This window comes from Convolutriloba macropyga, chromosome 3, assembly GCF_964194025.1.
Source record: "Convolutriloba macropyga chromosome 3, txConMacr16.3, whole genome shotgun sequence".
Lineage (NCBI taxonomy): Eukaryota > Metazoa > Xenacoelomorpha > Acoela > Convolutidae > Convolutriloba > Convolutriloba macropyga.
In genome coordinates this window covers 9,159,572-9,186,499 of record NC_134470.1, presented here as the reverse complement: position 1 = coordinate 9,186,499, position 26,928 = coordinate 9,159,572, and the positions used below count along the sequence as shown (strand labels likewise).

Genomic DNA, 26,928 nt, shown 5'->3' with positions numbered 1-26,928 from the left:
TGTTATCACTTTTATCTTTTTCTCACTATTTTTATAAGCTGAAGCAAATTGTGGGTTGGCTATAATAGCTTCTCAGACAAACGTATAGATGAATTTGCTTTAAACGTAGTTTTTGTAGTAATTAACATTTGCATGTAAAAACAAACAGCAAATTTTATTGCGATGTTAAATTGAGAGCAGTAGAACTGATCTATTTCTTTTTCAAAATAACGATTAATTTGAATGATTCTTTTTCATTATCTGCTAGATTTTCTTTAGTATATGGTATATGTATTAAAAATTATTGAAAATTTGTGCTGCCTAAAAAATTAAAAATTAGTTCTGTTTTGTTTTCTCTATTCGTCGGCTGTAGCTTGATAGTTCCGTTTGATGGTTTTTGTTACACTCGAAATTTTTCAGATGTTATCAGCAACTTTTCTTCTTATTGCACAATACGTTGACTGTGCGTGACCGAACCTCTAGTTGCATAAAAAAGTTCGACCTGTGACGATAACTATTTGATATTCAACAGGCATTGAGCGTAATTTATATCAGAAAGTTATCCACATGCTATCATTGGAAAAGGAGTTGTTTAAAATCAATGAAGCAAAAAATTAAAAGTTAAGTAACGTTATTTACTGACTAAAATTATCAAACATCTACAAATTAGGATTTTTTTCTCCACCAATGTTGCTCTGACTACTGAAATTTAACGAAAGTTGCCAAAAACTGCGTTCTGATCTTATACTACTTTACTAGTTGTCTCTAGTTCATTTTGTATTTATGGCTTGATTGAAATTATACAATCAACTAGAATGGATAATTTTATATGGGTAGCGTTTTTTGTGGTGTGTGTGTGTGTGTGTGTGTGTGTGTGTTTGTGTGTGTGTGTATTTGTGTGTGTGTCTGTGTGTGTGTGTGTGTGTGTGTGTGTGTGTGTGTGTGTGTGTGCGTGTGTGTGTGTGTGTGTGTGTGTGTGTGTGTGTGTGTGTGTGTGTTCGTGTGAGTTGCGCTGGTAAAACTTGATAAACAGTTTTTGGGGACGGCATTCAAAATTTGTGTTTCGTTGCAGCTCGTTTATTTTTGAAACAGCATCTTTTATGCCCATGTCATTTGGCACCAAAATTGGGCAATATATTTTGGTGACATGCTATAATTTAGGCGATAAAATTAGACTCTAAAAGAGCTGTAAATTATACTTCGGCACTGCGGTTAAGACTGCCAGTATCCTGGCAACCTAAACTAGAGAGAAAATTGAGACCGTATGTTAATTCTCTTTCTTGGGAAAGTTTCTGAAAACTCTTGCCTAGATTTTTTTTCGTGTTTCTGTCGACTCATGTCAGTAAGGAATTTATTCTCTCTAGGTTTGGATTTATTTAATCCTCCTTTCGCTTTTGAACTATTTTCCTGGAATGATATATGTTATGCACTTAACAAACGCGCAATAGTTTGTCCCCACGTTAAAGTTTGTTTTAATAGCTTACGGGTAGTAGCCCTTTATTCTTAGTTGCCCAAAATAGAACAGAATGAAAACGTGTTTTCAATTATGATCCAATTATTTCTACCTTCAAGGTTATCCTTTCCTATTCCCACTTCAAATAAACGACGCTAATTCTCTTTTATTGAGAAATTTATTTCACTCGATAGATATTCAACGTGAATTTTGTCTTTCTTTGGGTCTATTTTGCTTGGCCCGCTTTTCAAAATTGGGCAATTAATTTGCGCGGTTCTTTCCGTTTCACAAAATTTTCGCAAATTTTTTGATCGAGAGCTTTTGTTACTGTTCAAAATATTCCTTAAAAACGAGATCGGCTAACATTTTTGATCGAGTAAAATTTTCCCGCCTTTTGTTTCAATCATGTTTTGATCACAGTTTTTTGTTTTGTTTATTTTATCATTATTATTTTTTCGCTCCATTAAACATTCGGTCATGTGAACAAAATGTGAAGAAAATAAAAATTCAAAGCGACAGCGTAATTTTGGCAAAAAATTAATTGAAATTGAATTTTCAATAGAAGCTGCCATCTGGCGTGTCTCGTGTTTCATCTTTTTTTCAAAGTACCATTAAAAAACGGCATCAATTTTTCACAATTGTTCAAATTTACATTTTTTGACATATTGAAGCTTTCTATTTTGTTTTTTTTTTTAAAAAAATTGATAATTTGCAACATTTTCCCGTTTGTGGAATTAAGAGCTTATTTCTAAGTTGTCTACAATTGTTTTATCCCGGACTACACTAAATTATTTTTTCAGCGCTGAATCATGATAACTTTTGTTCTGAATTTTGGACTGCCAAGTATCATGATCATGTCAAAAATTAGGCTGATCAGAGTAAAAAATCAGGACAACCTATTTTCTCTGAATTTGTTCTGAACTACATGACAAAATCAGACTGCGGCATTACTGATCAGAACAAAAATTCAGCCTGAAGAAAAAAATCTCAGAAAAAAACTCAGCATGAAAATACTCTGAATTTACTATGAGAATAAAAGAACAATAAAAAATTAGTCATTTCAATAAAAAATAGTCATTTCAGTCCAATTCGAGTTCTCTGGTCAAGATATTCTTTCCCCAGTCCCATTGGGGGAAGAATATCCTGTTGAGGGTCAGACCCCCCCACCCACCCATCAAACACCACCTGGCCCAACAAGTATCCCAAGACCATGCAGCCAGTACAAGTATCCGTTGATCCGTTGGATCCATGTGTGTGTGGGGGGGGGGGGGTCTGACCCTCAACAGGATATTCTTTCCGGGATCTTCTTCATTTCTGAACTCCTCATTTGTGAACTGACGATGTGGCACACCGCTCCCCCACGCCGTTCACAGAAACACCACTTCCTTGAACTGCTTTTCCTTTTCCCTATCTGTGGGCACCATCGCCGACTTCGCCGTTCACGGAGGCACCACTGCCTTGAACTCCTTTTCCATTTCCCGAATTGTGGACAACACCGCCGTGCCCCTTAGTTCACATTTTGCGAGTTTCGATATTGAAATAAACGGCTATGAAAGTGGAGAAAGATTCTGTTGAGATTCACCCCCCCCCCGTATTGGTGTAGGGCGGACGGACGGGCAGGCGGGCAGGCGGGCGGACGGGCAGACGGGAAGGCGGGCGGACGGGCAGGTGGGCGCGCCGGCTGGGTGGGGGGCAGGGTTTCGTTCTGCAAATTGCTGGTTAACGTGTCCCCCTGTTGAGATTCCGTCCTGTTGAGCCGCCCAGACCCCCCCCCCAAGATTGGTGTAGGGCGGGTTGGCGGGTGTTCGTGGGGGGGGGGGCTGAGATGTGTTTCATTCGGCAAATTGCTGGGTAACGTGTCCTTACGGCGTGCGGCGGGACATCTGCATGCAATTTTGCATGCAATTTCGTCATGGTCAATTTTTTTTGCTACAATCGAAAATTTCAATTTTGCATGAGTTTGGTCTGATCATGGTAAAAATCAAGTTTAATCTGTCAAGTACAAAATCATGATTAAAAAAGTTTTTCTGAATTTGTCCTGCTCATAAAAATTTAAAAATGGACTGCAAATGTACTGATTCAGAGCTGATTTTGTGAGTTAATATGGGAATGTAAAGATTCAGCGCTGAATTGTCCTGGGACTAGGGTCCGGGATGTTTTGATTATTTGCAGTGCCTTCGTTGCTGTAGCCGCATTTGCATTCATAGCCTTGCCTAATTATTTTGAGAATTTTCAATTATTCAAATCTGTGGATGAATTTATAAAGCAATAAGAAAACTATGTTCTGATTTAATTAAAAATCTTAAATTTAGAAAGAATTAAGAAATATCTGCCTTCAATTTGTTTTCCTTCTTTTCAATTATTATCAATTTTGTGGTAAATTTAGCAAAGAACGAGCGAAATTTATGTTGTGTTAAAAATAGGTATCTTTAATTTTAGCAAGCATTAAGTATTCTTTCATTTAGTTTTCGGTTTATTTAGATCTAGATAGAGTGAACTCTATTGTGGGCACTGGTATTTTTTTTATCACTGTCAAGATAAATTTGCCCTTTTAAAGAAATTTCAACTCGAATTCTCTTCTAAATAATGGTAAGTGTCCACCTTTTGTTATCAACTCTGCGTCCTTTTATATTTATGGGGTCATTTTATGGGTAATTTTAAGTTAATGGGATTTATAACAGAGTTATAAATATATAGAAAATTCAGTTGATCAGAACTTGTGACGTGGGGGGGGGGGGCAGGACGTTATGGATATTTGGCAAGAGAATGTTATGAAATTGCAAATTCAATTTTATGCCAAGATAATGTTATGAAATTGCAAATTCAATTTTCGGCTAGCAGAAAATTTATTTTATAACAATGTGGATGTTTTCCTTTTAAGAATTTTGTTTGGTTTATTGGATTCTCAGATTATGCCTCGCGATTTAGAAAAATATATCAAAGAACTTTTTAAGGACAAACGGTTTTAAACAGCTTTGTATATATTTGCTTATCAAATTATGTTTGAAAAACTCAATTCAAAATTGAAAGCGAGTATTCACCATCTCTTGAAGCTTCAGTAGTGAAAATTAGCTTTTCTTTCTCAAAAAAAATTAAGCTCTTTTAATTTCATGCATTCTTTGATCGAACCCCAATTTTAAAATTCGAACCCCTTGCTGAATTAAAATTGGTATCAATGAATACAGAAAAACTAATTTTAATCTATCTGTGCTTTAAACTATCAGTAACCATTTTTGTTCCGACCCCCACCTTAGTGGGGAGGGAGGAACTATATACTCAACTGGTTTTTTTTTGTTCAGTCAATTTTGGCCGATCGATATATTCATCGTAGAGAATTGTGAGTGGTATCATTAAAAAGCCCGTCCAGCCTAGAAAAAGGAATTAAAAAGATTTTTTCGATTTTCGTTTTTCAAAGGGAGTTATCGAGGTTTAAATTTCTGTGAACATTCGACTGTTTTTGTTCACATTTTAAGTAGTTTTTGCTAAAATTTGGCACAATTTCGCTAAAATAATTCTGATTAATTAAAATTTTTTTTGCCAAAGTTTTGTTGTTACCGTTAGATATAGAAGCGCGTTGCTGAATTGTTTGATTGAAGATTTTTTTGCTAAAGTTTTTGATAAAATTTTCAAAATTCAAACTTTTTTCATCAAAAATGGCACAAAATATGCTTTTTTTGGTCCACTCTGTTAAAGTTTGCCAGACTTAGTGACCTAGAGACCTTAACACAGAATCCCTAATCTCAGAAAGAGCACTAGTTGCAGTTAGGCGCCGTATGAAAGTCTTCTGGAATTAAAATTTTGCCATTTTTTGCAGATTTAACTCGATGAATATACAACCTACATCGTTGTTTTTTTAATATTTGAAGAATTCCACTCAACAATTGGTCTGATTCGAAAACACTTGGAACACTTGGTCGGTTTGCTGGGCGCGCGACAAAATCAGGGAGAGGTTCATTTTTTAATTTTAATTACTGACAATATTTCTTATTCACGGCTCCGTCAATGACAGCTCATTAATTTTAGTAATTTTAAGTAAATGTGAGGCCGAATGTAGATACAGTTTATTTTCAGAGAACCAAAGGCTTTTTATGGCTTTCAGGAAGAGTTTTAATAAAATTTAACTGAAATCTTGTCTTTTGCCTTCAATTGTTATTTTTTGGCAGTCTGAATTTTAAGTTTAACCACTCAAAGATCTAAATTTCTTCTCAAGAGGTGCAGGTGAACCTTTTCTATTCATTCAGTTGTTACCTAATGTCTCTTATGTTATTGAATGTATTTGTTTTAAAGAAACTTCTGTGATTTTTTGAAGTTGTCAATTTTTTATATTATTTTAGTTAACATTTTGCTTATTCTCAGTAAGTACAGGTCAACCTTTCGTCCTTGTAGAAAACAAATTGATTTTGTGGCCGATTTTTTAACAGATTGGTACTACGAGTTTTCATGCAAAATTTTCTGATTTTTGAGAATAATTGCCCATTTTTGCTGTTGTTATTTTTCTTTTGTAATTTGTCAAATTGTTTGACAATCTATTTAAAAAAAAGTTTACAAACATGAATCTGAACGTATTTTTTGTTTTCATAACATATGGTTTGAAGGGCTGCGACACCGTTCTATTGCAGAATTTGGTAGATTTTTTTTGCCTTTTATTTGATTTTAATTTTTGTTATCATATGCCAAATATTGTGTAATTAAAGGTCTCAGTGGCCAACTATAGATAAACAAATTAACTTAATAACTGATATCGGTAAATAGCTAATGGTTGTTTTGACTTTCGAATTAAATTTCTAAAAAAAGAGTAATCGTATTCTTCAAATTGGAACTTTTTGTTCTGGTTTGCGTTTTTTTTCGTATTTTACAGTGCTGTATCATTTTCGTAAATTAGCCTCATTATTTAGAGCTCTTTTTATTGTTTTGTTCATTCAGACAATGATTTTTCTGTTGTTTAAACGTTTTAAATGATGTCTTCAGGGCTTAGACAATTTGTTTCAGAAGATTTTTGTGAAGTTCAGATACTTTTGAGTTTTTGTGGTTCTTTTTTTGTCATTTTGTGATAGTCATTTTACAAAAATACGTTATGATGATCAAAGGAGACGCAAATGAAGATTTTATATTCTCGCGGTTAGTTTAATGGCTTCAAAACTGTGGTTTCGTAAAGTTGTTCGTGAAATTTATTAGTTCAACTTGTATTTAATGTTAATTTATAGTCTTATGATTTAGTTTCATTAATAACAGTCGCAATTAGTTTTCCGAGTAGTTGCAAGACAAACTGTTCACTCTTTTAGTCGAAAGCTTTTGTTGGCTATGATTTTTTAAAATATTTGTTTTTAATAAAAAAGAGATAGATTTTTGAGATCTGCCATTTTTATTTCGGTTAAAATGTATTTAAGCATCTCTATATACAATTGAGATCTTTTCGCTATTGAAATATAAATTGCTCTTCATAACGGTTTTATTTTCCTCAAATGGTCTTTCTTCTTGGAACAATCAGTTTTCATAAAACCAATTTTCGTGATTTTTGCAATTTTGCCCCCTTTTCTGTAGGTTTTTTTTCTTTTCACAGTATCACAATAATGCGCGTCAATTGATTAACAAATGTTGTCACCTGCAAAAAATGCAAACAAAGATTTTTATTGTTTTCAGTGATCAGCTTAATATTTAAATCATTGGGGAGACATCGTTTTCGTGCATTATTTTTTGTGCAAATTTTTCGTTTTTGCCTGTAATTGTCGTTCTTTTTGTAGTCGTATGACATATCCTGCATAATGAAAGGCCTCAGTCGCTCTCTATTGAAGTATAAAAAACTCTCTCAATGATTTCATTTGATGCCTATTGTTTTTAATCAGTTCGAGTTTAATTCTTTTTTCAAAAAAGCACTGTTTTAATAAACGCATTGAGGAAAAGTCCCTGATTTTGTTCCAAAAAAGTACCGGTTATTCTTCATAGTAAAATTTATCTGATGCCATTTTGATTTGGTTTTTAGTGGTTTTCAAAAAAGGACAAGGAGTTTTGTTCGTAATTATTTTTGGTAACTTATTGATTTTTATTGCTGTCCTTTCTGGTAGTCATATTATTGTAGCCACAGGTCTCATAGACCCTCTAGAGTAGATTGTTTTATTCTTTTAGTAGTTTGTTAAACGATAAGTTAATTTTTTTATCTCATTTGGTAGACAATTAAGTGAAAAATGTAGATGAGCGGGGTCGGAATTTAATGTGCGAACGCACATTACCGAGCCTCCTTGTTGTTTTCTGAAAAATGAGTGTCAATGAAACCAGCAAAACTGAATTTTATGTATGTGTGGTTCAAACTATCAGTAGCCATCTTTGTTTTCCGGATAAAAAGCATAAATGAAAACGGTATAAACCAATTTTTGTTTATCTGTGATTCAAATTATCAATAACGATTTTTGTTTTCTGGAAAAAGGTATCAATGAAAAAAGTAAAACTAAGATTCATCTAGCTGTGATTTGAACTATTTTTTTGTTTTCTGGAAAAATGTGTCGTTGAAAACAGCAAAACTAAAATTTATCTCTCGTTTTTTTAAACTATCAAAAACCATCTTTGTTTTTTGGAAAAAATGTATCAATTAAAACAAAGAATAAATTGTTTTAAGCTATCAGTATTGATCTATGCTTTCTGAAACAAAAAGTGTCAATGAAAAGACTAAATTGCATCTATATGTGCTTTAAACTATCAGTTAGAATCTTTGTTCTCTGGAAAAAATGTATCAATGAAAACAGTAAAACTCAATTTTTTTTCTGTAACAAGATATGCAATCTCTGCAAGATTTGATTTGATTCTTTGTAAAAACTTTATATATTTATCAAATTTCAAGTTTCTACCCTGAGCCTCATGAAAAATGGAGTCAATTGTCGCTGTCAAAAAAAACTGAATCAAGCTGAAGAATAGAATTTAAGTAAATTTCTAATAGTTAATTTGCACCAAAAAAGTTCAATTTTTTACGTCTTTAATTTTCTTTTCACTGCAATTGCATGTTTCATAATGTTAGAATTTCGATCAAACTATAGTCTTAAACTTAGTGAGAATTAGAAAGAAAGTTTGACTTACCAGATTAGAAAGACAAGCAATTTGATTTTGATCAAAGAAATTATATAAATGAATCGTCAAGAAATGGTGCTGAGAATCAATATTCGGTTCAAATTGGTGAATCTAGATAACTATTATTAGAGTTAGATTAATTGATGTAAAATCTTCCCAGCATGTATTAAATGATGATGATATCTCCGGAAGTGTGAATGAATTCTTAGAAAAGTGCAAATGCATTCCATTTATGGTTCCCTTTGCGACTGATTTGCAGAAGCAAACCATATTGGGTAACCCTTGCGACCCCCACTATAAATCACGGTGCTAAGATTAGTTTTGTATCTTGACTTTTTCACACTGATAATGGGTATATATACAGCTGATTTTTGAGTCCTTTTTCATCCCCAAATTCAAATCACCATCTTGATCTAATAATCAGATCTCTCCTGTAAATCTCTAAATTCTACTGTAAAACATCATTTTGTTATTCTCTCATTTTTGAGAAATTAATTCTTTTACTTAGTTAAAAACGCTTCTTATTCCGCTTGCGAAAGTCCATAACCCAAAAGGTTATGGGCCCAGCAATTTTTTAAGTCATAAAATTAATTTCCAAAACAAAACTAATTTGTTGTTGACAGTCATAATCCTTTTCTGCTTAGTACCTTTTCTTTTCACAACTGTTTTGCCTGCTCAAACTTCAATGGATCAACAGACAGTGAAGCTGCTGACCTACACAGGAAAGGCACAGGACTTTCCAATCTGGAGCACAAGATTTGTGGCGATGATGCAGACGAAGGGACTCTACAAATCACTACTGGGGACAGAGGAGCAACCCAATGAGCCTGCGCCACTGGCCAATGGGGCAACCAATGATGAAAAGAAGAACCACAAGGTGCTGAAGGATGCATATGAGAAGGAAGTTGCAGACATCAAGGAGAAACGGAACAATGTGTGGTGCCATCTGGCACTGACTCTAGATGCAACAACCCTCATGCTGATGAGACATGACTGTGTGGGAGATGACGGCATTGGAGATGGAGCAAAGGCTTGGAAGCTTTTGCAAGAGAGATTTCAGAGTGTGGAGACGCCGACAGTGATGACTTTAGTGGCACAGCTTGCTCGACTGCAGCTCGAGGATTCTGAGGATTTGGACAGCTTCTTCATCAGAGGACAGGAGTTGCTCACAAGGCTACAAGAAGCAGGGGAAGCAGTCTCAAAGACCCTCTTCAACGCCTTGGTCCTCAATGGTCTGCCAATGAGGTATGAAAGTTTTGTAATACAGGAAAGCTTCAACCCGGCAACGAACTTCACAGAGTTGAGAAAAAGGCTGCAGAACTTTCATGAGAGCACGGTGCAGAGACACAAGGGACAAAGTGGTTCAGTGGCACTGGCAGTGAAGCGTGACTTCAAGAAGAGACCCAAGAAAGGAAACTGCTTTGTGTGTGGGATCCCTGGACACTTTGCCAAGGACTGCAGGAAGAAGGAGACAGCACAATGCAGCAAGTGTGGTGAGAAGGGTCACCTAGACAGGGCATGCAAGAGACAAAGAGATGGAGGCAAACATGAGTCAGTGGCAATGGGTCCAACATTGGCTACACCAGACGAGGAATGCTGGACAGCTCTTACCCAGTGGAAGACAGCAGGCATGCTAGTGGACAGTGGTTGTACAGATCACATAGTGACGAACATCGATGCGTTTCTGGACTTTGTGCCCATTCAATCAGTGGTCAGAAATCCCAACGGAGAGGCTTCCAGAGTGGTGGGCAGAGGCTGTGTGAGGATCAGCATACCCTCAAACAATGGGGAATTCCAATGCGAACTCAAAAATGTTCTGTGTGTGCCGGACTATTCTTCAAACCTTCTATCAGTCTCAAGATGCACGGAGTGGGGACATAGCTTCACTTTCGAGAGAGGAAACAGCTGCATGAAACTCCAGAAGGGAACTCGGGTAAAACTAACACAAGAAAATAATTTGTTTTACTTACCCTGCAGCGTTCTAGAATTCAAGATGAGTTCCAACAGCGTGAAACTTGACAGTGCAAGGAAGTGGCACAGACGATTGGGTCATTTGAATCAAGCGGATGTGGTCAGGAATGCACCTGAGACAGTGGGGGAACTCGATGATGTATGCAATGTGTGTGCATTGGCCAAGATCACAAAGACTCCAGTACCAAGAGTGGCAGAGACCCAAGCAGAAGAGAAGCTGGAGAGGGTGTTCACAGACGTGATGGGACCTTTCAGAGTAGAGTCACTGTCAGGGTTCCGGTTCTGCATAGTGTTTGCAGACCAATACACGAAGTTTGTGTTTGTGGACTTGCTTAAGGCAAAGAGTGAAGCACTGGCCAGCCTGAAGAAATTTGTTCTCAGTGTGGGGACGCCCAAGAAGCTGAGGCAAGACAAGGCGAAGGAGTTTCTCTCAGAGCAGTTTGAGACGTACTGCTTAGATGCAGGCATTCTACAGGAGAAGACCATACCAGAGACGCCACAACAGAATGTGTTAGCTGAGAGGTGCAACAGGACACTGCTGGAGATGGCAAGATGTTTGCTCATTGACTCAGGACTTCCCAAGATGATGTGGGGAGCAGCAATTCTTCACGCAGCAAGGATCAGAAACTTGGTTGTGAGACGAGGAGAAGAAAAATGCCCAGCAGAGCTGATGAGAGGTATAAAACCTAAGCTTTCAATTAGTAAATTATCTATTTTTGGTTGCACAGTCTTCATGAGGAAGAGGGACAGAGAAGTCAGCAAACTTGAACCCAAGGCACTGGAAGGAAAGTTTGTGGGTTACACTGAAGGAGAAAACGGATACCTGGTGTACATACCCAACACACGCAAGGTGATGGCAGTGATCATCAAGGAGTCTGAAGTGGGCTCAATCCCTGACAACAAAGAAACGGCGGACCTACTAGATGATGGGTTGGAACTGGGAATCTGGCACCCAGATGATGGTCATCAAGACGATGACAACAGAGAACGACAGGACACATCTACTGCAATAAAGGAGGAGTGGCATGACGCAGGGAGCGTGAATACTCAAGAAACAACACTGAGACAAGAGGCCTTGGATGTTGGAGAAACAGCACTAGATGAAGGATCTAATGCAACAAGAGGGAGTCACAGAGACTCAGATTCACTGGAAGACAGTGACACAGAAGACTTCTCACAGTTAGTGACAGTTGGCTTCAATGAAGATGCACTGGAACACGCGGACAGAGCAGAGCCCAGACGAGGGACAAGAGCAAGGAATGTTCCGCAATTTTTTGGAGAAGTCAGGACCCATCTTGCTGTGACTGAGGGCGACTATGTGGAACCCAAAACAGTCTACGAAGCCAAGCAAGGTGACGATTGGGACCAGTGGCACCGGGCAATGAAGGACGAGGTCAAGGCACTCCAAGACAACGAGACTTGGAACCTAGTGAGACCACTCACAGACAGGGACGTCATACCGGGCAAATGGGTTTACAAAGTGAAATTGGGACCCAGTGGTCAAGTGGACAAATACAAAGCGCGCTATGTGGCGAAAGGCTTCAAACAAGTGGAAGGACTGGACTACTTTGAGACTTTTGCGCCTACCTGCAAACCAGAGGCATTCAGGATTCTATTTCAACTATCAGCGAAGCAGGGCCATGTGATGCACCAATTTGATGTCAAGACTGCTTTCCTGCACTCCCCAATCGAGGAAGAAGTGTATCTGGAACAGCCACAGGAGTTTGTAAAACGCGGATCAGATGGGGAGAAGTTAGTATGTCGACTAAATAAATCAATTTATGGTTTGAAACAGGCTGCTAACAACTGGTACAAAGAGCTAGCAAACTTCCTACTGAGACAGGGGTTCACCAGAAGCAGGAACGATCACTGCTTGTTTGCAAGATCAGAGGCAGAGGATCACACCTTCATCTTGGTCTGGGTTGACGACATCATAGTAGCATCAAGAAGTATGACAGTGGTCTCTGATGTCAAGAAGGCACTAGAAGCAACCTTTCACATGGAAGACAGAGGGAGACTACACTGGTTTCTGGGTCTAAGAATCAGACGAGAAGAGGGCAAAGTCACAGTCGACCAAGAACGCTACATAGAAACAATGCTTGAGCGGTTTCAAATGGATCAATGCAAACCCTCAAGAACTCCAGCTGATTTGAATTTGAAACTTCAGACAGCACAGAACGGAGACGAAGAAGTGGACCAGAGGATCTACAGAAGCTTGGTTGGATCACTTCTGTATCTGGCCAAACAGACGAGGCCAGACATCATGTTCACAGTCAACATTCTGTCCAGACACATGAATGCACCTACCAATCAACACTGGATGTGCGGAAAACGACTTCTGCGATATCTTCAAGGTTCAAAAGATTTAAAACTTACTTACACAAAAGAGGCTAGTTATGATTTAGTGGGGGAAAGTGATGCAGACTGGTCTGGAGACGTCAACGACAGAAAATCAACAACGGGCTATTACTTCAAGCTCAACGGACGTGGCGCAGCACTCAGCTGGGGTGTCAAGAAGCAGGCCACAGTCGCTCTTTCTTCATCAGAAGCAGAATATCAGGGCATGGCAGCAGCAGTTCAGGAAGCACTCTACCTGAAACAACCTCTAGAGGATTTTGGCATCCAACAGAAACGTCCAATAGCAATTGGAGAAGACAACCAAAGTTGTATCAGACTCTGCCAAAACCCAGTCATGCACAAAAGGAGCAAGCACATCGAAACAAAGCTTCACTTCATCCGGGACAAAACGGAGGATGGGACTATTTCAATTCATTACGTTCCTACAGACAAAATGGCAGCGGACATCTTCACAAAGTCCTTACCCGTTTCGAAAGTGGAAACATTCAGAGCAGTTTTGATGGGAACAGACTCTACGCAATCAGCTCAAGTCTGAGTGGGGGTGTTAGAATTTCGATCAAACTATAGTCTTAAACTTAGTGAGAATTAGAAAGAAAGTTTGACTTACCAGATTAGAAAGACAAGCAATTTGATTTTGATCAAAGAAATTATATAAATGAATCGTCAAGAAATGGTGCTGAGAATCAATATTCGGTTCAAATTGGTGAATCTAGATAACTATTATTAGAGTTAGATTAATTGATGTAAAATCTTCCCAGCATGTATTAAATGATGATGATATCTCCGGAAGTGTGAATGAATTCTTAGAAAAGTGCAAATGCATTCCATTTATGGTTCCCTTTGCGACTGATTTGCAGAAGCAAACCATATTGGGTAACCCTTGCGACCCCCACTATAAATCACGGTGCTAAGATTAGTTTTGTATCTTGACTTTTTCACACTGATAATGGGTATATATACAGCTGATTTTTGAGTCCTTTTTCATCCCCAAATTCAAATCACCATCTTGATCTAATAATCAGATCTCTCCTGTAAATCTCTAAATTCTACTGTAAAACATCATTTTGTTATTCTCTCATTTTTGAGAAATTAATTCTTTTACTTAGTTAAAAACGCTTTTTATTCCGCTTGCGAAAGTCCATAACCCAAAACATAACACCTTTTAGACCTTGTTTACTAAGGTTTGTTCATCTTTGTGTTGTTAGGTAAGTATATATATATATATATATATATATATATATATATATATATATATATATATATACCTATATATATATATATATATATATATATATATATATATATACATATATATACATATACATATATATATATATATATATATATATATATATATATATATATATATAGGTATATATGCGCGTTGAGGTGGACGTGTGCGATGTGTATAGCGGGTGCACTCTTTTTGTGTGGAACGAGATTTGCGGCGCGAGTGCGTACAGTGTCAAGTGTGGGTTGGGGTTAGATGTGACGCATGCGACATAATCATACACACAAAGTAATTTTCCTCCATTATTCAATTTTTTTTAATATGAGAACTTTCTGCACGTAATCTTTTCTCCTGCAGAAATTCTGGCTATTGACAATCATTTTGCCTTCTCTCTTTTATTGGTTTAATTTTTAATGTTCCTTTTGTCAATTTTCTTCTCTCTTTGCGAATTATTTTTTTGGATTGGCTCGAGTCGAACTGGTCACTTTGATGAAAATTCTTAAATAACAATGTCAAACTTGAGAATTTGTCGCTTGAGTTCTTCTATTTTGATGTATGATAAGTTTTTGGGGGGAAAACGTTTGTGGCAGATTTTCTATTTTTAGTCATTCCCGAGTTAAGAAAGAGAAGCGAACGTAGCTTCATAAAGGCCTAAAGAAGGAGCTTCTAAAAATTTGACTAGTTTTTTAAGCGCACGAATAGTTTTAATCAACCGTTTTTAACAGCTACCACATTGATCAACTATCTGCATTTAAGAAAACTGAAAAGTATAACTTTCGAATAGAAAATTTTGGTAAACTTACAGAATTTTTTAAATCAGGCAATGTGTCAGTTATGATTTTTTTGTAGCCTAATAGCGTTTATGTGAGCAATATGTTCACAATTCAGGAATGACAATAATGCTTTTCAAAATCCATTTGTTTTGACACTTTCCTCTATTATAAGCATTGTCAATATTGCTATTAAATTTACTTTTGCACAATTCGAAAGTTAACATTCCTAAAAAATCTCTGAGTGCTATCAGAATTGGAACAAATTGAATTCTGTTTTAACTTGTTTTTGAAGTTCTGTTTTGAATTGTGAATTGAAATCTCATCAAATAATCTCAAAATGAAAAAAATTCATCAAATTATTGTTCAGGCCGTAACGTACGGAGGATGCAAAAATTTTCGAAATTCCACTTTATCCAATTTTGGTTCCTCAAACGCCTTCACACTAAATCTGTTCATCAATTCATCTTAAATATAGATGGACAGAAAAAACTCAAAAAGTGCGTAAGGCTACTGAAATGTTTCAAGTGGAAAAAATGCAAAATTTAGTCTTAAAGAGGCCTTTAATTTCAAAATCACAGCATAGTTTTCTAATTATTAAAAACTGCTCTCAAAGCCTGGTAAACGAGCATTTGGGATCTGTTTTTTATTCACAGCCTTATGATGGGTTGTGGAGGCCTAACAGAGCATCTGGTCTCTAAGACCCTGACCCTTTCAGAAAATTTTTGACCTGGGTGTTAGTAGTAATCCAACAAATAGAAAATGGAACAGACCTAGAAATACTACACATTTAAGGTAATTTGATTTATAATTTAATTGTGTTTTTTAATTGTGGCTGATGTAATCGTGGTCTATATTCCCTAAATCTACATTGCTGCAAATTAGTTTCTTATACGATTTCATATGCTTTGTAACTTTATACATGTGGTCCTGTTGGAACAAACTGAAACTATTCATTTGATAGGTGGGACGCAACTTATCTACAAAATCCAAATCAAAATTTGAAATATGATTACGTTTAAGTTCTTCAAAGATTTGATTGCTACTAATTGCAATAGCATATTGTGAGTGCTCCCTTAATTGATTTTTTTATAATTGTTTATGTACATTTGTCTTGTCAATGACAAAAATTTTGAAGTTTTGTTGCGAACGACGAATCTCATCAAATAATTCTCTAAATAAAATAATGTCATCAATCTATTGTTCAGGCCGTTACGTACGGAGGATGCAAAAATTTTCGAACTGTCTTATCCAAGTTTGGTTCCTCAAACGCCTTCACACTATTTCTCTTCATCAATTCATTTTATATTTACAAAGGACAGAAAAAACTCCGAAAAGTTAGTTTGGTTACCAAAATGTTCAAGTAGAAAAATATGAAAAATTTAGTCTTAAAGCGGCTTTTAATTTCAAAATCACAGCATAGTTTTCTAAACTTTTAAAAACAGTCTCAAAGCCTAGAATATTGTGTTTGGTTCCTTAGGTGATTGTTTTTTTCTGTTTTCTGATTTGTTTTTTCTTCTACTTTGAAATCCCAAGAACTCCGGAAAAAGTATTGTCATTTTTTGTTATTTTGTAAGGTTTTTTCACAATTGTTTATGTACATTTGTCTTGTCGATGACAAAAAAAATTGTTCCAACTAAATCAACCGCGTTGGCAGAAAAAAATCAATTTTCTTCCATTTTTAAAATGAAATTTGGGACTTGACCTGCTGTTTTACAGGTCGTCAAAAATCATTGTCTTTTGTTTTAACTGCTTTTGCCGTTTTTCAATACTTTGCCTGAAATCATTTTGACTTTTACTTGCCCATTGGTTGATTCGCTTTATATTGTAAAACTTTAAAGCAACGTTGCTCCGAAACAGGAACACAATCGTTTTAGACACACTGTTGATTAATTTAAGACATAGATCCCGAAAGAAATTGCTCAAGTTAACAGTAATTTACATTGGCTCCTTGCTACCAACAGGTTGATTTTCAGTTTCACCGAATACAGGATTTATTGCATTTGCTTTAGCCTTCTTGGTGATTGCTTTGTTCGTTTTTGATTATTTACAAAAAACATGAAACAATTGTAATTTTGTTAAATTTATTGAATCTTCATCAACCATATTTGCTGAAATTTTTGACGACAAGTTACCTCCTCAGAAATTAAGACAGTATCAATCCCAGTTTACTTTGAATCGCAAGCCGTAAAATTGACCTCAGAAATTATGAAAATCTTGAAACTTCAACCTGAAATATATACAAAAAGACAGAATAAACCGATGAAGCATTAATTAAACCTTCAATAACAAAAAAATGAAACGAAATTATTTCATGTTCAGTATCAGCCATGTTAGCGACAATTTTTTTGATAACATGTGACAATCAAAAATTGAAGCAAAATTAAAACTCTTTCTAAAATGAAGGTTACTCAAACATTTTGAGGCTCTTCTGAAAACTGAAATATTTTCCCTTCTTGCTTTATATAAAACTGGAGCTAAATGTCAGTTGCCTTTTTCCCAGCTGTTTGATAAAAGACATGTTTAGTGCTCAAACAAAATTTCTGCAAAATCATTTCAGATATGGTGATATGATACGTTTTATGGTTTTAAATGCTAATGTTGGATCATTCTGTGCCACGGATATAATACAGTATCAATCTCAGTTTACTTAATCTCAGTTCAATTTTGTTGTAGTTACTCTAGGGAAAACTAGGAAACCGAATTTTCATTTTGTTGTTTTGACTTTATCAAATACACGCGCTATTGCACCAGTGTACTAACTAAGGAAACTTATAACCTAGCGGACTCCCAGCAACTATTACAAAACTTAACCAGTATTTTCCTCGACGGCCGCCTAACTTCAGATATTGCATAATTTCTCGAATTGCTATATTGCTAATGAAAACTCGGCTCTAATTTCAGATTTACAATTTCCATAACATTTCCCATTTATACTTTGCTAAGTTTAGTAGCAAATATTTATAAGAGAAAATTGTAAACCTAAAATTTTTTTTACCATGATTAGGTTTAGTTTTCTGCCTCGATTTTTTCGCGACCGATCTTACAGCTGGTTGTTATAGAAAACTTTCTACCTCTGATTATGAAACTTTGATTGCTAAGATTATTTCAATTTTTTGAAAAGAAAAAAAACATCAAGAAGAACAGAACTGCGTTGATTAAAAAATTGATTAGATCATCTTTTATTTTTCGCTTAAAGCTCCCGAGAATTAAATTCTAGCTTTCTCTATTGTAATAAGATTGCTAGAGAGTTTTATTTGCTTTCAGTTATTTACACAAACAAACAGGTAAACAAAACTCGAAAAAAATATTTGTGGCGAAAGCTTCAACTTAATAAGATACGTCACAATTTTCTCTCTCGTTCTTTTATTCCCCAATGATTTTGCAATTTTACCATGCAATTATTTGACAGCTTTTAAATTGACTCAATTTTTTAACACCCTGGGTTTAATTTTGCCCAAAAACCTCATGAACTAATTTTTCTTCAATCTTTTGCGAAATTTACTTAACGCAACATTAAATCCCGCTGCGATTTTTTATCCCCCCACATAAATCAGTCACTGATAATTTAAGTTACGAATTTTCCTTTTAATTTCGCCCCCTAAAAGTTGGTTCACAGCACTTTCCACCATTTCCTGTTGTCAGTTTAGAGCTTCCAACCAAAACCCTCTCAGTTATATCTAGTTTATAACTTACGGTAGTAAAACTGATATCGCATCCGTGCTCATTCCCATTCGGTTTTGTTTAATCTCTTCTAAAATTCCCCCAATTTTGACCTCAGGTGAAATTTTGAAGTGAAGTGGAAAATTTATTGAAAAATTTGAAGTCCCCGAGAAAATTGTTGTTGGGAGAATAGCTTCAAAGACTACCCCGGTGCCTTTTGAGAGGGTTTTTGACTGCATAAAAAAAACCAAGCGGGGAAAATCTTGTTAAAATTGTATTCCTTCACAGTCAGAAGAGGCCGGCTTGAACTAACAATTTTTACTACCAGGTAAGAGGGAATATTTTTTATCTCTAGTTGTAGTCAATAATAAAATCTACAACTCCTGTTATTATTTTTTATCTGCTTAATTTGAAAAATGTCTGCAGAAAATTGCTAGAATGCGCAAATTTGCCTCCATTTTTTTCAAAAACAATACCATATAGCAAAATAAAAACATCTACGAATCAAAAGGGTACCTGAAATTTTTTTCAGGTCAATATTTGAAATCATTGCTTAAAATTTGCAGCTTTTATTAAATTGGAGTTAAAGATTTTAATTATAGTTATGTTATAATTGTTATATAGGAATTGCAGACAATTCACATAAAATATCTCTGGTTCAGAAATTCAGATATTATTCGAACAGAAACAGCAATGTGTTTTTTTAAAGGTATTTTATCAATTCGGTGAAAAAATTGAGAGAAACTAGGTTTGTCATCTGATAAAACCTTCTGTGCTCAATTTCAGAAAGAAATAAATCATCGAGAAATTTCAAAAAATATATTTAATGCAAAATGTTTTATCTTAGAACCTGTCTGTATTTTGATAGTCTTTTATATAACTTTAAAAATATGCAGATCTCGTTAATGATTTTATACCGGCAACAAATATTCGTCATCAATTCATTTTATATTTACAAAGGACAGAAAAAACGTTAGTTTGGGACTCCAAAAAGTTAGTTTGGTTACCAAAATGTTCAAGTAGAAAAATATGAAAAATTTAGTCTTAAAGTGGCTTTTAATTTCAAAATCACAGCATAGTTTTCTAAACTTTTAAAAACAGTCTCAAAGCCTAGAATATTGTGTTTGGTTCCTTAGGTGATTGTTTTTTTCTGTGTTCTGATTTGTTTTTTCTTCTACTTTGAAATCCCAAGAACTCCGGAAAAAGTATTGTCATTTTTTGTTATTTTGTAAGGTTTTTTCACAATTGTTTATGTACATTTGTCTTGTCGATGACAAAAAAAATTGTTCCAACTAAATCAACCGCGTTGGCAGACAAAAATCAGTTTTCTTCCATTTTTAAAATGAAATTTGGGACTTGACCTGCTGTTTTACAGGTCGTCAAAAATCATCGTCTTTTGTTTTAACTGCTTTTGCCGTTTTTCAATACTTTGCCTGAAATCATTTTGACTTTTACTTGCCCATTGGTTGATTCGCTTTATATTGTAAAACTTTAAAGCAACGTCGCTCCGAAACAGGAACACAATCGTTTTAGACACACTGTTGATTAATCTAAGCCATAGATCCCGAAAGAAACCGCTCAAGTTAACAGTAATTTACATTGGCTCCTTGCTACCAATAGGTTGATTTTCAGTTTCACCGAATACAGGATTTATTGCATTTGCTTTAGCCTTCTTGGTGATTGCTTTGTTCTTTTTTGATTATTTACAAAAAACATGAAACAATTGTAATTTTGTTAAATTTATTGAATCTTCATCAACCATATTTGTTAAAATTTTTTGACGACAAGTTACCTCCTCAGAAATTAAGACAGTATCAATCCCCGTTTACTTTGAATCGCAAGCCGTAAAATTTACCTCAGAAATTATGAAAATCTTGAAACTTCAACCTGAAAGATATACAAAAGACAGAATAAACCGATGAAGCATTAATTAAACCTTCAATAACAAAAAAAATGAAACGAAATTATTTTATGTTCAGTATCAGCCATGTTAGCAACAATTTTTTTGATAACATGTGACAATCAAAAATTGAAGCAAAATTAAAACTCTTTCTAAAATGAAGTTTACTCAAGCATTTTGAGACTCTTCTGAAAACTGAAATATTTTCCCTCCTTGCGTTATATAAAACTGGAGCTAAATGACAGTTGCCATTTTCCCAGCTGTTTGATAAAAGACATGTTTAGTGCTCAGACAAAATTTCTGCAAAATCATTTCAGATATGGTGATATGATACGTTTTATGGTTTTAAATGCTAATGTTGGATCATTGTACCACGCACATAATCATACGAGGGTTCTATTTAATTTTGTTGTAGTTACTCTAGGGAAAACTAGGAAACCAAATTTTCATTTTGTTGTTTTGACTTTATCAAATACACGCGCTATTGCACCAGTGTACTAACTAAGGAAACTTATAACCTAGCGGACTCCCAGCAACTATTACAAAATTTATCCAGTATTTTCCTCGACGGCCGCCTAACTTCAGATATTGCATAATTTCTCAAATTTCGATATTGCTAATGAAAACTCGGGTCTAATTTCAGATTTACAATTTCCATAACTTTTCCCATTTATGCTCTGCTAAGTTTAGTAGCAAATATTTATAAGAGACAGTTGTAAACCTAAAAATTTTGTAAACCAAAATAAAAACATGATTAGGTTTAGTTTTCTGCCTCGAATTTTTCGCGACAGATCTTACAGCTGGTTGTTATAGAAAATTTTCTAGATAATAATTTTGATTGCTAAGCTTATTTCAATTTTTTGAAGAGAAAAAACAGTAAGAAGAACAGAACTGTGTTGATTAAAAAATTGATTAGATTATTTTTTAAAGCTCCTCACTTAAAGCTCCGGAGAATTGAATTCTAGCTTTCTCGGTTGTAATAAGGATCGCTAGAGAGCTTTATTTGCTTTCAGTTATTTACACAAACAAACAGGTAAACAAAACTCGAAAAAAAAATATTTGTGGCGAAAGCTTCAACTTAATAAGATACGTCACAATTTTCTCTCTCGTTCTTTTATTCCCCAATGATTTTGCAATTTTACCATGCAATTATTTGACAGCTTTTAAATTGACTCAATTTTTCAACGCCCTGGGTTTAATTTTGCCCAAAAACCTCGTGAACTAATTTTTCTTCAATCTTTTGCGAAATTTACTTAACGCAACATTAAATCCCGCTGCGATTTTTTATCCCCCCACATAAATCAGTCACTGATAATTTAAGTTACGAATTTTCCTTTTAATTTCGCCCCCTAAAAGTTGGTTCACAGCACTTTCCACCATTTCCTGTTGTCAGTTTAGAGCTTCCAACCAATACCCTCTCAGTTATATCTAGTTTACAACTTACGGTAGTAAAACGGATATCGCATCCGTGCTCATTCCCATTCGGTTTTGTTTAATCTCTTCTAAAATTCCCCCAATTTTGACCTCAGGTGAAATTTTGAAGTGAAGTGGAAAATTTATTGAAAAATTTGAAGTCCCCGAGAAAATTGTTGTTGGGAGAATAGCTTCAAAGACTACCCCGGTGCCTTTTGAGAGGGTTTTTGACTGCATAAAAAAAGCCAAGCGGGGAAAATCTTGTTAAAATTGTATTCCTTCACAGTCAGAAGAGGCCGGCTTGAACTAACAATTTTTACTACCAGGTAAGAGGGAATATTTTTTATCTCTAGCTGTAGTCAATGATAAAATCTACAACTCCTGTTATTATTTTTTATCTGCTTAATTTGAAAAATGTCTGCAGAAAATCGCTAGAATGCGCAAATTTGCCTCCATTTTTTTTCAAAAACAATACCATATAGCAAAATAAAAACATCTACGAAACAAAAGAGTACCTGAAATTTTTTTCAGGTCAATATTTGAAATCATTGCTTAAAATTTGCAGCTTTCATTAAATTGGAGTTAAAGATTTTAATTATAGTTATGTTATAAATGTTATATAGGAGTTGTAGTCAACTCATATAAAATATCTCTGGTTCAGAAATTCAGATATTGTTCGAACAGAAACAGCAATGTGTTTTTTTAAAGGTATTTTATCAATTCGGTGAAAAAATTGAGAAAAACTAGGTTTGTCATCTGATAAAACCTTCTGTGCTCAATTTCAGAAAGAAAGAAATTATCGAGAAATTTCAAAAAATATATTTAATGCAAAATGTTTTATCTTAGAACCTGTCTGTATTTTGATAGTCTTTTATATAACTTAAAAAATATGCAGATCTCGTTAATGATTTTATACCGGCAACAAATATTCGAAAATTTTTGTCATGAAAAAGGTGGTTGGCTCAAAAAACCCCAAAAAATAAGGCTTTGAGCTGTTCTCGTAGAATATTGTTAGTTTCCTGGTGCGCAACTGCCCAGATTAAATTGGAGGGCAAATTTTCGGTTCGCAAAGAGTAATTTTTGGAGTCTTGCATACCACTCGAGTAGTCGCATTATGAACTTTTTAGCTATTAGACTTTTTCCCATCTCATTTGGGCATTATCTTATATAATTGTTTCTATTTGAGAGCATTTTATGAGAAAACAACTTTTTTTGTTTAACAGTTCGCTTCTGCGAGTCATCAAAAGTTGTCACACACATTTTTTGTAGGTACGTCTGTGCAACCACATGAGTTCAGTGCACGCATTCATGAGATATTTATTTGCGGCTTAAATTTTGACGCCTCAATTTGAGGCCGCAAATAAAGTCTCCACCCCTATCACCCCAAGGCTTGGGTCCTTTTTTGTCAACTCCAGTTAAAGGGTGAACTCTCAAAAAAGAAAAACCTTTAAAAAAACAATAAACAGGATTAGTTGACAACAATGCTGGTATCCTCACTGTCGCTTAAAACTGAGCAAGTCGAATATAAAAAATATGCCTATAAAGATGCTATATGGACATGCCGACGCTTTAAAGACATATTTTTTTCATCTTTTTGATGAAACCAAAAATCCTTTTGTTCAAAAGCCATTTGCTTTTTCAGAAAGCTGACTTCTTTTTCCGTTTTGTAAATCAAGTACTAAAAAATTACCTATCAGTTTTCTGATAATTAAGTCCGTTGTTAAATTTAGAAATTTGAAAAAATAATTCAACGTGAAAAAAGTGTGAAGGAAATGAAGATCAGGAGATCTCTGGCAAAAGACTGAATATTGTGTGTTTACTCGTGTCATGTTTTCATTTTTAAAGTTAATTGGTTCAACTCAATCCAAGAAGTAAATTTCAACCCATATGAATATCAAGCAAAACAAATTGGGAGGCTTTTTTATTTTTTAAAAAAGTGTAACAGTTGGTTGATCTTTCACAAATCATCTAAATGATTATAAAAATTCAAAAGAGTATACTATAGCACTTTTGAACAAAGACTACCAAAAACAGCATTTTGCGTTAGTTTTTATTACCCTGTGTTTAGTTTGATATCACTGAAGCGAGAAAATTGCAAATCGACAGTTGAGCAGCAAGTGTTCATATTTGTTCTTCTTTTTAATAGCCGGTCCAGTGAAAAAGTCAAAGCCACATTTTGAAAAACAAAAAAACTTGCAATCGACATGAAGAGAAATATTTAAATAAACGCAAAAACTTAAAAGTAAACCTTTACGAGAGAACCCAGAATAATATTTCTACCTAGGATTCCTTCGGTGATCTTGAACCTGGGGGCATCGAAACAACGAACTGATCAGTTTCTAGACTCAGTTTCTAGAATTTTTGTTATTATGAAACTTTATTAGATAGCGGGTTACTACGGCATCCTAGGTTAATTTTCACTCAATATTGAAGAAGAAAATGGAATAGAAAATGTCAAAAATATTCCTATTAATTGAATCTTCTGGATTCAAAGATGCCTTTATCTAATCAAATTTGAAACTTCAAGTAGTTCTCTTGAAAGCCAATTGATAATTGTTGTAGTGAAACTCAAATGGGACAAAAAGTTCACTGATTGTTGACGGTAGAGCACAGTGCAAAGTCAAACTGTTCTGGCAACTCAATCCCAGAAAAAAGTTAAAACCCAGATGATTAACAGGCAAAACAAATCAGAGGGCAACAGTTGTTTCTTTTAAAAAAATTTTGACAGTTGATCTTCTACAAATCATCTAAATGAACATAAAAAAATTAAGAGAGTATTTTATACTACTTTCGAACCCGGACTACAATAAATACTGTTTTTGAGTTAGTTTTCAATGCTTTGTTTAGTTTGATATCAATAAATCAGGAAAAATGAAAAACGCCAGATGAGCAGCAAGTGTTTATAAATGTTCGTCTTTTGAATAGCCGGTCCAGTAAAAAGTCATGGCCAGATTTTGAAAATTAAAAAAACCTTGCAATTGACATGAAGACAAGTATTTTAAAAAACGCGGAAAACTTGAAATTGAACCTGTACAAGAGAACCCAGATTATTATTTCTACTTGGGATTAGTTCGGTGATTTTTAACCTGGAGTATCGAAACAACAAACTGATCACTTTCTAGACTCTAAAATTTTGTAACTGTGAAAATTGACAAATAGTGGGTTACTACTGCATCCTAGGTTAGTTTTCAACCGATATTGAAGAAGGAAACGAAGTAATAATTGTCAAAAATTTCCTTTTAGTCATATCTTTTGGATTCAAAGACGCTTCTAACAAATCAAATTTGAAGCTTCAATTGTTTCTCAAGAAAATCAGTTGGTAAATGCTGCAGTGAAACTCGAATGGGACAAAAACTTCACTGATTGTTGACGGTAGAGCACAGTGCAAAGTCAAACTGTTAAAAAAGTTAATGACAAAAAGGTCTATATGGATCAAAACAAAACAAAACAACAATTCTTTATATGCGATTACTGTAATAAGAAATTGTTTGCAGACATTAAAGCTCACAAGTAGACTGGCTATGTTTTTTAGATTGCGTCTATGAAAATATATGTAATCTGTGACACAAAATTAATTGGTGCAACTCAATCCCAGAAAAAAGTTAAAACCCAGATGATTAGCAGGCAAAACAAATCAGAGGGCAACAATTTTTTCTTTTAAAAAAAATTTGACAGTTGATCTTCTACAAATCATCTAAATGAACTTAAAAAAATAAGAGAGTATACTATACTACTTTCGAACCCGGACTACAATAAATACTGTTTTTGAGTTAGTTTTCAATGCTTTGTTTAGTTTGATATCAATAAATCAGGAAAAATGAAAAACGCCAGAAGAGCAGCAAGTGTTTATAAATGTTCGTCTTTTGAATAGCCGGTCCAGTAAAAAGTCATGGCCAGATTATGAAAATTAAAAAAACCTTTCAATTGACATGAAGACAAGTATTTTAAAAAAACGCGAAAAGCTTGAAATTGAACCTGTACAAGAGAACCCAGATTATTATTTCTACTTGGGATTAGTTCGGTGATTTTGAACCTGGAGAGTATCGAAACAACAAACTGATCACTTTCTAGACTCTAAAATTTTTTAACTGTAAAAATTGACAAATAGTGGGTTACTACTGCATCCTAGGTTAGTTTTCAATCGATATTGAAGAAGGAAACGAAGTAATAAATGTCAAAAAATTCCTTTTAGTCATATATTTTGAATTCAAAGACGCTTCTAACAAATCAAATTTGAAGCTTCAATTATTTCTCAAGAAAATCAGTTGGTAAATACTGCAGTGAAACTCGAATGGGACAAAAAAATCAGTGATTGTTGACGGTAGAGCTCAGTGTAAAACCAAACGGCAAAAAAATAGGTCTATATTTATCAAAACAATATCAAACAGCAATTCTTAATATCAGATTCCTGAAAGAAGAATTGTTTCCAGACATTTAAGCTCAAAGTAGACTACCTTGTTTTCTAGATTGCGCTCATGAATATATATCTAATCTATGGAAAAAATTAAGCATAAAGTCTCAACAAGCATGTTAGTTCCAGAAAAGAGAAATTTTAAATTTTTTAACGCTTGCAAACATTCTGTTTAATCGTTTTGGTCTTTATTTTGTTGGTCAGTGCCATGAATGGACAATTATTCAAGTGGTTACATATACTGAGTTTATCTGCATACACATCGGTTGAAAAGAAAAGGTTGTTTTAAAATATCAGCCAACATTTTAAAATTTTTTTATATCAAAATGAAAGAAAATGAAAGAGTTAGCGATCAGCGGGGAAGAACCTTTTCAAATTGGATGAAAAATGTTAAGCGTAGCGTTTGAGCTTAGCTTTAATAATTCTATATCGTTTTCGTACAGAATGTAAGTCTTAAATGGCGTCTTTCGAGTTTCTGCCACCGTTTTTTTAGACAAAAAGGTTGGTCAGGTGCCAAAAAGACTGATTTAACACCCGTTTTCGTAAATCGTTTTCAAAGACAGTCGTTGTTTTAGCGAGAAGTTGGTCCGAAAGAAAAAGCAGGGATTTTTATATTTGTTGACAAAATCAATTCCGCAGCAGAAAACAATTTTGACGCCTTTTAGCAATTTATGGCAAAAGTGATTGAAAAAAAATTAATTGAAGCTTTGTTAATGAGAAATA

At 34.7% G+C, this 26,928-nt stretch overlaps 1 protein-coding gene across 15 annotated transcripts in view; it reads left to right on the top strand.

Moving 5' to 3' along the window:
• LOC142335911 (cGMP-dependent protein kinase 1-like) overlaps positions 1-26,928 on the top strand; it is a 217,200-nt gene that overhangs the window by 127,969 nt on the left and 62,303 nt on the right. Inside the window, exon 1 of one of the 15 annotated variants that reach the window (XM_075384291.1) lies at positions 3,829-4,021. The exons of 13 other annotated variants lie outside the window; for them this stretch is intronic. In XM_075384291.1, coding sequence (XP_075240406.1) covers positions 4,019-4,021 — 3 coding nt within the window. In that variant the 5' untranslated portion in view covers positions 3,829-4,018. Of the gene's footprint in view, positions 1-3,828; positions 4,022-21,382; positions 21,415-26,928 lie in introns of those variants that run through there. One more of the 15 variants, XM_075384292.1, reaches the window with a different exon arrangement.